The sequence below is a fragment of the Bombina bombina genome, chromosome 6 (assembly GCF_027579735.1).
Source record: "Bombina bombina isolate aBomBom1 chromosome 6, aBomBom1.pri, whole genome shotgun sequence".
In the NCBI taxonomy this organism is placed as follows: Eukaryota; Metazoa; Chordata; class Amphibia; order Anura; family Bombinatoridae; genus Bombina; species Bombina bombina.
Window position 1 is genome coordinate 1,122,940,659 of NC_069504.1, and position 14,933 is coordinate 1,122,955,591.

The following is a 14,933-nucleotide window of genomic DNA, read 5'->3' on the forward strand; positions in this document are numbered from 1 at the left end:
AATTGGCCCCAAATTAAAGTCTAGTGTGGGTCTTGTAAATTTTTAAATATTAGCATTTTTTTTTAATTAAAAAGCTGCACAAAGAAGTTTTTAGGGGTTAAAGTGAGTGGGTGTGGGGTGTTAGAGAAAAAACGGCACTGAAAACTGCATTTACATTGCAGTCTATAGGGACTGTGAGCTCCCTGTAAATATATATGTACTGTGTATGCTTATAATACATATATATTTATGTGTTAATATGGGTATATACACACACTAACACATAAATATATATGTACTGTGTATGCTTATAATACATATATATTTATGTGTTAATATGAGTATATACACACACTAACACATAAATATATATGTACTGTGTCTGCTTATAATACATATATATTTATGTGTTAATATGGGTATATACACACACTAACACATAAATATATATGTACTGTGTATGCTTATAATACATATATATTTATGTGTTAATATGAGTATATACACACACTAACACATAAATATATATGTACTGTGTATGCTTATAATACATATATATTTATGTGTTAATATGAGTATATACACACACTAACACATAAATATATATGTACTGTGTATGCTTATAATACATATATATTTATGTGTTAATATGAGTATATACACACACTAACACATAAATATATATGTACTGTGTCTGCTTATAATACATATATATTTATGTGTTAATATGGGTATATACACACACTAACACATAAATATATATGTACTGTGTATGCTTATAATACATATATATTTATGTGTTAATATGAGTATATACACACACTAACACATAAATATATATGTACTGTATCTGCTTATAATACATATATATTTATGTGTTAATATGAGTATATACACACACTAACACATAAATATATATGTACTGTGTATGCTTATAATACATATATATTTATGTGTTAATATGAGTATATACACACACTAACACATAAATATATATGTACTGTGTATGCTTATAATACATATATATTTATGTGTTAATATGAGTATATACACACACTAACACATAAATATATATGTACTGTGTCTGCTTATAATACATATATATTTATGTGTTAATATGGGTATATACACACACTAACACATAAATATATATGTACTGTGTATGCTTATAATACATATATATTTATGTGTTAATATGGGTATATACACACACTAACACATAAATATATATGTACTGTGTATGCTTATAATACATATATATTTATGTGTTAATATGGGTATATACACACACTAACACATAAATATATATGTACTGTGTATGCTTATAATACATATATATTTATGTGTTAATATGGTATATACACACACTAACACATAAATATATATGTACTGTGTCTGCTTATAATACATATATATTTATGTGTTAATATGAGTATATACACACACTAACACATAAATATATATGTACTGTGTCTGCTTATAATACATATATATTTATGTGTTAATATGGGTATATACACACACTAACACATAAATATATATGTACTGTGTCTGCTTATAATACATATATATTTATGTGTTAATATGGGTATATACACACACTAACACATAAATATATATGTACTGTGTCTGCTTATAATACATATATATTTATGTGTTAATATGGGTATATACACACACTAACACATAAATATATATGTACTGTGTCTGCTTATAATACATATATATTTATGTGTTAATATGGGTATATACACACACTAACACATAAATATATATGTACTGTGTCTGCTTATAATACATATATATTTATGTGTTAATATGGGTATATACACACACTAACACATAAATATATATGTACTGTGTATGCTTATAATACATATATATTTATGTGTTAATATGAGTATATACACACACTAACACATAAATATATATGTACTGTGTCTGCTTATAATACATATATATTTATGTGTTAATATGGGTATATACACACACTAACACATAAATATATATGTACTGTGTCTGCTTATAATACATATATATTTATGTGTTAATATGGGTATATACACACACTAACACATAAATATATATGTACTGTGTATGCTTATAATACATATATATTTATGTGTTAATATGGGTATATACACACACTAACACATAAATATATATGTACTGTGTCTGCTTATAATACATATATATTTATGTGTTAATATGGAGTATATACACACACTAACACATAAATATATATGTACTGTGTCTGCTTATAATACATATATATTTATGTGTTAATATGAGTATATACACACACTAACACATAAATATATATGTACTGTATCTGCTTATAATACATATATATTTATGTGTTAATATGAGTATATACACACACTAACACATAAATATATATGTACTGTGTCTGCTTATAATACATATATATTTATGTGTTAATATGAGTATATACACACACTAACACATAAATATATATGTACTGTGTCTGCTTATAATACATATATATTTATGTGTTAATATGGGTATATACACACACTAACACATAAATATATATGTACTGTGTATGCTTATAATACATATATATTTATGTGTTAATATGGGTATATACACACACTAACACATAAATATATATGTACTGTGTATGCTTATAATACATATATATTTATGTGTTAATATGGGTATATACACACACTAACACATAAATATATATGTACTGTGTCTGCTTATAATACATATATATTTATGTGTTAATATGAGTATATACACACACTAACACATAAATATATATGTACTGTGTCTGCTTATAATACATATATATGTATGTGTTAATATGGGTATATACACACACTAACACATAAATATATATGTACTGTGTCTGCTTATAATACATATATATTTATGTGTTAATATGAGTATATACACACACTAACACATAAATATATATGTACTGTGTCTGCTTATAATACATATATATTTATGTGTTAATATGAGTATATACACACACTAACACATAAATATATATGTACTGTGTATGCTTATAATACATATATATTTATGTGTTAATATGGGTATATACACACACTAACACATAAATATATATGTACTGTGTCTGCTTATAATACATATATATTTATGTGTTAATATGAGTATATACACACACTAACACATAAATATATATGTACTGTGTATGCTTATAATACATATATATTTATGTGTTAATATGGGTATATACACACACTAACACATAAATATATATGTACTGTGTATGCTTATAATACATATATATTTATGTGTTAATATGAGTATATACACACACTAACACATAAATATATATGTACTGTGTCTGCTTATAATACATATATATGTATGTGTTAATATGAGTATATACACACACTAACACATAAATATATATGTACTGTGTATGCTTATAATACATATATATTTATGTGTTAATATGGGTATATACACACACTAACACATAAATATATATGTACTGTGTCTGCTTATAATACATATATATTTATGTGTTAATATGAGTATATACACACACTAACACATAAATATATATGTACTGTATCTGCTTATAATACATATATATTTATGTGTTAATATGGGTATATACACACACTAACACGTAAATATATATGTACTGTGTATGCTTATAATACATATATATTTATGTGTTAATATGGGTATATACACACACTAACACATAAATATATATGTACTGTGTATGCTTATAATACATATATATTTATGTGTTAATATGAGTATATACACACACTAACACATAAATATATATGTACTGTGTCTGCTTATAATACATATATATTTATGTGTTAATATGAGTATATACACACACTAACACATAAATATATATGTACTGTGTCTGCTTATAATACATATATATTTATGTGTTAATATGAGTATATACACACACTAACACATAAATATATATGTACTGTGTATGCTTATAATACATATATATTTATGTGTTAATATGAGTATATACACACACTAAACACATAAATATATATGTACTGTGTCTGCTTATAATACATATATATTTATGTGTTAATATGAGTATATACACACACTAACACATAAATATATATGTACTGTGTATGCTTATAATACATATATATTTATGTGTTAATATGAGTATATACACACACTAACACATAAATATATATGTACTGTGTATGCTTATAATACATATATATTTATGTGTTAATATGAGTATATACACACACTAACACATAAATATATATGTACTGTGTCTGCTTATAATACATATATATTTATGTGTTAATATGAGTATATACACACACTAACACATAAATATATATGTACTGTGTCTGCTTATAATACATATATATTTATGTGTTAATATGAGTATATACACACACTAACACATAAATATATATGTACTGTGTATGCTTATAATACATATATATTTATGTGTTAATATGAGTACATACACACACTAACACATAAATATATATGTACTGTGTCTGCTTATAATACATATATATTTATGTGTTAATATGAGTACATACACACACTAACACATAAATATATATGTACTGTGTCTGCTTATAATACATATATATTTATGTGTTAATATGAGTACATACACACACTAACACATAAATATATATGTACTGTGTCTGCTTATAATACATATATATGTATGTGTTAATATGAGTATATACACACACTAACACATAAATATATATGTACTGTATATGCTTATAATACATATATATTTATGTGTTAATATGAGTATATACACACACTAACACATAAATATATATGTACTGTGTATGCTTATAATACATAAATATTTATGTGTTAATATGAGTATATACACACACTAACACATAAATATATATGTACTGTGTATCTGCTTATAATACATATATATTTATGTGTTAATATGAGTATATACACACACTAACACATAAATATATATGTACTGTGTCTGCTTATAATACATATATATGTATGTGTTAATATGAGTATATACACACACTAACACATAAATATATATGTACTGTGTCTGCTTATAATACATATATATTTATGTGTTAATATGGGTATATACACACACTAACACATAAATATATATGTACTGTATCTGCTTATAATACATATATATTTATGTGTTAATATGAGTATATACACACACTAACACATAAATATATATGTACTGTGTCTGCTTATAATACATATATATTTATGTGTTAATATGGGTATATACACACACTAACACATAAATATATATGTACTGTGTATGCTTATAATACATATATATTTATGTGTTAATATGAGTATATACACACACTAACACATAAATATATATGTACTGTGTATGCTTATAATACATATATATTTATGTGTTAATATGAGTACATACACACACTAACACATAAATATATATGTACTGTGTCTGCTTATAATACATATATATGTATGTGTTAATATGGGTACATACACACACTAACACATAAATATATATGTACTGTGTATGCTTATAATACATATATATTTATGTGTTAATATGAGTATATACACACACTAACACATAAATATATATGTACTGTGTATGCTTATAATACATATATATTTATGTGTTAATATGGGTATATACACACACTAACACATAAATATATATGTACTGTGTATGCTTATAATACATATATATTTATGTGTTAATATGGGTATATACACACACTAACACATAAATATATATGTACTGTGTCTGCTTATAATACATATATATTTATGTGTTAATATGAGTATATACACACACTAACACATAAATATGTATGTACTGTGTCTGCTTATAATACATATATATTTATGTGTTAATATGAGTATATACACACTAACACATAAATATATATGTACTGTGTCTGCTTATAATACATATATATTTATGTGTTAATATGAGTATATACACACACTAACACATAAATATATATGTACTGTGTCTGCTTATAATACATATATATTTATGTGTTAATATGAGTATATACACACACTAACACATAAATATATATGTACTGTGTATGCTTATAATACATATATATTTATGTGTTAATATGGGTATATACACACACTAACACATAAATATGTATGTACTGTGTATGCTTATAATACATATATATTTATGTGTTAATATGAGTATATACACACACTAACACATAAATATGTATGTACTGTGTCTGCTTATAATACATATATATTTATGTGTTAATATGAGTATATACACACACTAACACATACATATATATGTACTGTGTCTGCTTATAATACATATATATTTATGTGTTAATATGGGTATATACACACACTAACACATAAATATATATGTACTGTGTCTGCTTATAATACATATATATTTATGTGTTAATATGGGTATATACACACACTAACACATAAATATATATGTACTGTGTATGCTTATAATACATATATATTTATGTGTTAATATGAGTATATACACACACTAACACATAAATATGTATGTACTGTGTCTGCTTATAATACATATATATTTATGTGTTAATATGGGTATATACACACACTAACACATAAATATATATGTACTGTGTCTGCTTATAATACATATATATTTATGTGTTAATATGGGTATATACACACACTAACACATAAATATATATGTACTGTGTCTGCTTATAATACATATATATTTATGTGTTAATATGAGTATATACACACACTAACACATAAATATGTATGTACTGTGTCTGCTTATAATACATATAAATTTATGTGTTAATATGGGTATATACACACACTAACACATAAATATATATGTACTGTGTCTGCTTATAATACATATATATTTATGTGTTAATATGGGTATATACACACACTAACACATAAATATGTATGTACTGTGTATGCTTATAATACATATATATTTATGTGTTAATATGAGTATATACACACACTAACACATAAATATATATGTACTGTGTCTGCTTATAATACATATATATTTATGTGTTAATATGAGTATATACACACACTAACACATAAATATATATGTACTGTGTCTGCTTATAATACATATATATGTATGTGTTAATATGGGTATATACACACACTAACACATAAATATATATGTACTGTGTCTGCTTATAATACATATATATTTATGTGTTAATATGAGTATATACACACACTAACACATAAATATATATGTACTGTGTCTGCTTATAATACATATATATTTATGTGTTAATATGAGTATATACACACACTAACACAGAAATATATATGTACTGTGTCTGCTTATAATACATATATATTTATGTGTTAATATGAGTATATACACACACTAACACATAAATATATATGTACTGTGTATGCTTATAATACATCTATATTTATGTGTTAATATGGGTATATACACACACTAACACATAAATATATATGTACTGTGTATGCTTATAATACATATATATTTATGTGTTAATATGAGTATATACACACACTAACACATAAATATATATGTACTGTGTATGCTTATAATACATATATATTTATGTGTTAATATGGGTATATACACACACTAACACATAAATATATATGTACTGTGTATCTGCTTATAATACATATATATTTATGTGTTAATATGGGTATATACACACACTAACACATAAATATATATGTACTGTGTATGCTTATAATACATATATATTTATGTGTTAATATGGGTATATACACACACTAACACATAAATATATATGTACTGTGTCTGCTTATAATACATATATATTTATGTGTTAATATGGGTATATACACACACTAACACATAAATATATATGTACTGTGTCTGCTTATAATACATATATATTTATGTGTTAATATGGGTATGTACACACACTAACACATAAATATATATGTACTGTGTCTGCTTATAATACATATATATTTATGTGTTAATATGGGTATATACACACACTAACACATAAATATTTATGTACTGTGTCTGCTTATAATACATATATATTTATGTGTTAATATGGGAACATACACACACTAACACATAAATATATATGTACTGTGTCTGCTTATAATACATATATATTTATGTGTTAATATGAGTATATACACACACTAACACATAAATATATATGTACTGTGTCTGCTTATAATACATATATATTTATGTGTTAATATGAGTATATACACACACTAACACATAAATATATATGTACTGTGTCTGCTTATAATACATATATATTTATGTGTTAATATGAGTATATACACACACTAACACATAAATATATATGTACTGTGTCTGCTTATAATACATATATATTTATGTGTTAATATGAGTATATACACACACTAACACATAAATATATATGTACTGTGTCTGCTTATAATACATATATATTTATGTGTTAATATGGGTATATACACACACTAACACATAAATATATATGTACTGTGTATGCTTATAATACATATATATTTATGTGTTAATATGAGTATATACACACACTAACACATAAATATATATGTACTGTGTATGCTTATAATACATATATATTTATGTGTTAATATGGGTATATACACACACTAACACATAAATATATATTAAAAAAGAAAGATAGGGGAAACCTTTTAACCAGCACCAACTCATGAATCAAAAATTGACCAAGAAAATATATATTTAAATCCTGTATATTTAAATTTGCTGCCCATCGCTAAGCAACGTACCCCCTTCGCTGCACAAGGTTCTCAGTCGTGTCTCACGGTATGAGAACGAGGCTCAAATTGGAGCTCATGGAAGCGCAATGCTTCCTTGCCTAACGAACACGCCTAACTTGAAATTTTGCACTCCACTCGTAATCTAGCTCTAAATGTGTAAATTATTTTTGTTTATTTTATACCCGTCTTTGAAGACGTTCTTTTATGTGAGAATACTATATAGTTCTGATCAAACGGTATCTGGCTCACTTTTAAACAATTGAAGCCAGTTAGGTACAGACAGGTGTCAGCGTTAGGATTGTGAAGTCTGTTATGTGCGCTATCACTTTCTAAGAATTGGAAAACTTTATTCTTAAAATACAGAAAGGAGAAGGAGGGCAAAATAAATAATAGAAGCATATTGCATTTTCTTTCCACTAAACATAAAACATTTTACATTAGAATCTCAATGTGATTAATCTCCTTTTAAATAACTTAACATTCTACACCAAATGTGCAAGATATCATTTTGCTGTAATAGTCTATTCAGTATAAAAACTTCTCATCTGCAGAGCTCGCTGATTTAGACCAAACTCCGATCTTTAAAGCTCACCTGTGCTAAAATGTTTTGTTCCCTCATTAATTTTTGTCTTTCACGGTTGGGTTTGGTGACCACAACATCCAGCAAATCCTGTCCATTATTGGGAACTCCAGCAACAAAAAATATCAGATCCTCTAGCAGCTTGGTCACAAATCTGAGTTTTAAAGTGAAAAATAGGAAAATAAGTTGTCTGATAATGATCAATAAAAATCACAGGTGTAGTTTAAAAAGAAACAAAAAGTTAAAATAAAAGAAATTATTTTTATCATTATTTTTTTCTACTTTCTGATAAATCGTTTTTTTTCCCCGCACATGGTGGTTGGTCAATATTAGAATAATGTTGTTGACACACAAAGTTTTATACTTAAAATATAAATATTCTATCAGTAAGTAGTATTAAAAAGAGTAATGATTTTCAGCCTATGGTATAAGATTTTAGTTAGTTCTAGTCTAAACCCAGCAGTTGGCAGAATTTACTGGCTGGCGAAGTGATACGCAGAGGTCCTCTCTGGCAGATAAAGGTACTAAATGGCTGATTAATAGGGTGTCTAGGACCATGTAGAGATTTGCTGTTTGGATACATCTAAACGAGGCATTTCACTATATTATTATTATTATTATTATTATTAACCAATAAAGCTGATATCTTAGCAATAAGCGCAGTTGGCTCAATATGAAGTCTCACTCAAGCTTATTATTCTTACAAAGGACATATCATTTAAATGGGGCTATTGGCTGCTGACAGACGCTGCTTCTTGCCTGCACACCATTCTTAGTTACCTGCATATCGTGTCTTGTTGGCCTTTATCTGCATATTATGTCCTGCAGGCCATATTCTTTATATTGGCATTTTGTGCCATGCTGGTCATTGACTACATACTGTATTTTGTTCTGCTGGCCATTAACTGCACATTGTATCCTGCTAGCCGTTACTTGCATATAACAGTCACATATTTATTTTTATTTATTTTATATTTTACATAAGAAAAATCATGGACATTGGAAACAGTCAGTTGGAGCATATTTGTGTAATTGTTTTTAACAGCAATAATAGGTTAATAATGGGTGATGCAGACAGTACATGGTCATTATGTGCCGTATGTTTAATCTCAATTAGACTTGACATGATGGTCTTTTATCTTCTGTTATAACACCAAATAATAGTCATAGTGAGAAATAACAATATATATGTGAGTGCTGCTGCACTGGTGATTTGGTTATATGATTTGGGCCATAAGTGCAGGGTCCTGCAGTTTTGCACCTTTAAATTCCACCTATACTGTGTATTTTGCAACGTTGTCATTACTTGTATATTGTGTACCATTGTCCATTACCTGAACATAGTGTCCTGCAGATCATTACTTGCATATTGTGTCCTGTTAATCATTACCTTCATATTGTGTACCGCTGGGCATTACCTGCATATTGTGTCTTTCAGGTCATTACTTGCATATTGTGTCATGATGGTCATTACCTTCATATTGTGTACCACTGGGCATTACCTGCATATTGTGTTCTGCTGGTCATTACCTGTATATTGTGCCATGATGGTCATTACCTGAATATTGTGTACCGCTGGGCATTACCTGCATATTGTGTCTTTCAGGTCATTACTTGCATATTGTGTCATGATGGTCATTACCTGAATATTGTGTCTTGCAGGCCATTACTTGCATATTGTATCATGTAAGCCATTACTTGCATATTGTATCATGTAGGTCATTACTTGTATATTGTGTCTTGTAAGCCATTACTTGCATATTGTGTCATGTAGGCCATTACTTGAATATTGTGTCATGTAGGTCATTACTTGTATATTGTGTCTTGTAAGCCATTACTTGCATATTGTGTCATGTAGGCCATTACTTGAATATTGTGTCATGTAGGCCATTACTTGCATATTGTGTCATGTAGGTCATTACTTGCATATTGTGTCATGTAGGCCATTACGTGCATATTGTATCATGTAGGCCATTACTTGCATATTGTGTCATGTAGGTCATTACTTGTATATTGTGTCATGTAGGCCATTACTTGCATATTGTATCATGTAGGTCATTACTTGTATATTGTGTCATGTAGGTCATTACTTGTATATTGTGTCATGTAGGTCATTACTTGTATATTGTGTCATGTAGGTCATTACTTGTATATTGTGTCATGTAGGTCATTACTTGTATATTGTGTCATGTAGGTCATTACTTGTATATTGTGTCATGTAGGTCATTACTTGTATATTGTATCATGTAGGTCATTACTTGTATATTGTGTCATGTAGGCCATTACTTACATATTGTATCATGTAGGCCATTACTTGCATATTGTATCATGTAGGTCATTACTTGCATATTGTGTCATGTAAGCCATTACTTGTATATTGTGTCATGTAGGCCATTACTTGTATATTGTATCATGTAGGTCATTACTTGCATATTGTGTCATGTAAGCCAATACTTGTATATTGTATCATGTAGGTCATTACTTGCATATTGTGTCATGTAAGCCATTACTTGTATATTGTGTCATGTAGGCCATTACTTGTATATTGTGTCATGTAGGTCATTACTTGCATATTGTGTCATGTAAGCCATTACTTGTATATTGTATCATGTAGGTCATTACTTGTATATTGTGTCATGTAGGTCATTACTTGTATATTGTGTCATGTAGGCCATTACTTGTATATTGTGTCATGTAGGTCATTACTTGCATATTGTGTCATGTAAGCCATTACTTGTATATTGTATCATGTAGGTCATTACTTGTATATTGTATCATGTAGGCCATTACTTGTATATTGTATCATGTAGGTCATTACTTGTATATTGTGTCATGTAGGCCATTACTTGTATATTGTGTCATGTAGGTCATTACTTGTATATTGTGTCATGTAGGCCATTACTTGTATATTGTATCATGTAGGTCATTACTTGTATATTGTATCATGTAGGCCATTACTTGTATATTGTATCATGTAGGTCATTACTTGTATATTGTGTCATGTAGGCCATTACTTGTATATTGTGTCATGTAGGTCATTACTTGCATATTGTGTCATGTAAGCCATTACTTGTATATTGTGTCATGTAGGCCATTACTTGTATATTGTGTCATGTAGGCCATTACTTGTATATTGTGTCATGTAGGCCATTACTTGCATATTGTGTCATGTAGGCCATTACTTGTATATTGTATCATGTAGGTCATTACTTGCATATTGTGTCATGTAAGCCATTACTTGTATATTGTATCATGTAGGTCATTACTTGTATATTGTGTCATGTAGGCCATTACTTGTATATTGTATCATGTAGGTCATTACTTGCATATTGTGTCATGTAGGCCATTACTTGCATATTGTGTCATGTAGGCCATTACTTGCATATTGTGTCATGTAGGTCATTACTTGTATATTGTGTCATGTAGGCCATTACTTGCATATTGTATCATGTAGGTCATTACTTGTATATTGTGTCATGTAGGCCATTACTTGCATATTGTATCATGTAGGTCATTACCTACATATTGTGTCCTGCTGGTCATTACCTACATATTGTGTCCTGCTGGTCATTACCCTCATGTTGTGTCCTGCTGGTCATTACCTACATACTGTGTCCTGCTGGGCATTACCTACATATTGTGTCCTGCTGGGCATTACCTACATATTGTATCCTGCTGGTCATTACCTACATATTGTGTCCTGCTGATCATTACCTACATATTGTGTCCTCCTGGTCATTACCTACATACTGTGTCCTGCTGGGCATTACCTACATACTGTGTCCTGCTGGGCATTACCTACATATTGTATCCTGCTGGTCATTACCTACATATTGTATCCTGCTGGGCATTACCTACATATTGTGTCCTGCTGGTCATTATCTACATATTGTGTCCTGCTGGTCATTACCTACATATTGTATCCTGCTGGGCATTACCTACATATTGTATCCTGCTGGGCATTACCTACATATTGTATCCTGCTGGTCATTACCTACATATTGTATCCTGCTGGTCATTACCTACATACTGTGTCCTGCTGGTCATTACCTACATACTGTGCCCTGCTGGTCATTACCTACATATTGTGTCCTGCTGGTCATTACCTACATACTGTGTCCTGCTGGGCATTACCCTCATGTTGTGTCCTGCTGGGCATTACCTACATACTGTGTCCTGCTGGTCATTACCTACATATTGTGTCCTGCTGGGCATTACCTACATATTGTGTCCTGCTGGTCATTACCTACATATTGTGTCCTGCTGGGCATTACCTACATATTGTGTCCTGCTGGTCTTTATCTACATATTGTGTCCTGCTGGTCATTACCTACATACTGTGCCCTGCTGGTCATTATCTACATATTGTGATCTGCTGGTCATTACCTACATACTGTGCCCTGCTGGTCATTACCTACATATTGTGTCCTGCTGGTCATAACCTACATACTGTGTCCTGCTGGGCATTAACTACATACTGTGCCCTGCTGGTCATTACCTACGTACTGTGTCCTGCTTGTCATTACCTACATACTGTGTCCTGCTGGTCATTACCTACATACTGTGTCCTGCTGGTCATTACCTACATATTGTGTCCTGCTGGTCATTACCTACATATTGTGTCCTGCTGGTCATTACCTTCATAGTGTGTCCTGCTGGTCATTACCTACATACTGTGTCCTGCTGGTCATTACCTACATACTGTGCCCTGCTGGTCATTACCTCCATATTGTGTCCTGCTGGTCATTACCTACATATTGTGTCCTGCTGGTCATTACCTTCATAGTGTGTCCTGCTGGTCATTACCTACATATTGTGTCCTGCTGGTCATTACCTACATATTGTATCCTGCTGGTCATTACCTACATATTGTGTCCTGCTGGTCATTACCTACATACTGTGTCCTTCTGGTCATTACCTACATACTGTGCCCTGCTGGTCATTACCTACATATTGTGTCCTGCTTGTCATTACCTACATACTGTGTCCTGCTGGTCATTACCTACATACTGTGCCCTGCTGGTCATTACCTACATATTGTGTCCTGCTGGTCATTACCTACATATTGTGTCCTCCAGGGCATTACCTACATATTGTGTCCTGCAGGGCATTACCTACATATTGTGTCCTGCAGGGCATTACCGACATATTGTGTCCTGCTGGTCATTACCTACATATTGTGTCCTGCAGGTCATTACCTATATATTGTGTCCTGCTGGTCATTACCTACATATTGTGTCCTGCTGGGCATTACCTACATATTGTATCCTGCTGGTCATTACCTACATATTGTGTCCTGCTGGTCATTACCTACATATTGTGTCCTGCTGGTCATTACCTACATATTGTGTCCTGCTGGTCATTACCTACATAGTGTGTTCTGCTGGGCATTACCTACATATTGTATCCTGCTGGGCATTACCTACATATTGTATCCTGCTGGGCATTACCTACATATTGTGTCCTGCTGGTCATTACCTACATATTGTGTCCTGCTGGTCATTACCTACATATTGTATCCTGCAGGGCATTACCTACATACTGTGTCCTGCTGGGCATTACCTACATATTGTATCCTGCTGGGCATTACCTACATATTGTATCCTGCTGGGCATTA

General features: G+C 29.7%; 1 protein-coding gene across 1 annotated transcript in view; it reads right to left on the reverse strand.

The window, feature by feature from the left end:
- Nucleotides 1-14,933, reverse strand: part of ITPR2 (inositol 1,4,5-trisphosphate receptor type 2) — a 920,836-nt gene that overhangs the window by 807,717 nt on the left and 98,186 nt on the right. The window contains exon 6 of the mRNA XM_053719707.1: nt 9,329-9,470. Coding sequence (XP_053575682.1) covers nt 9,329-9,470 — 142 coding nt within the window. The remainder of the gene's footprint in view (nt 1-9,328; nt 9,471-14,933) is intronic.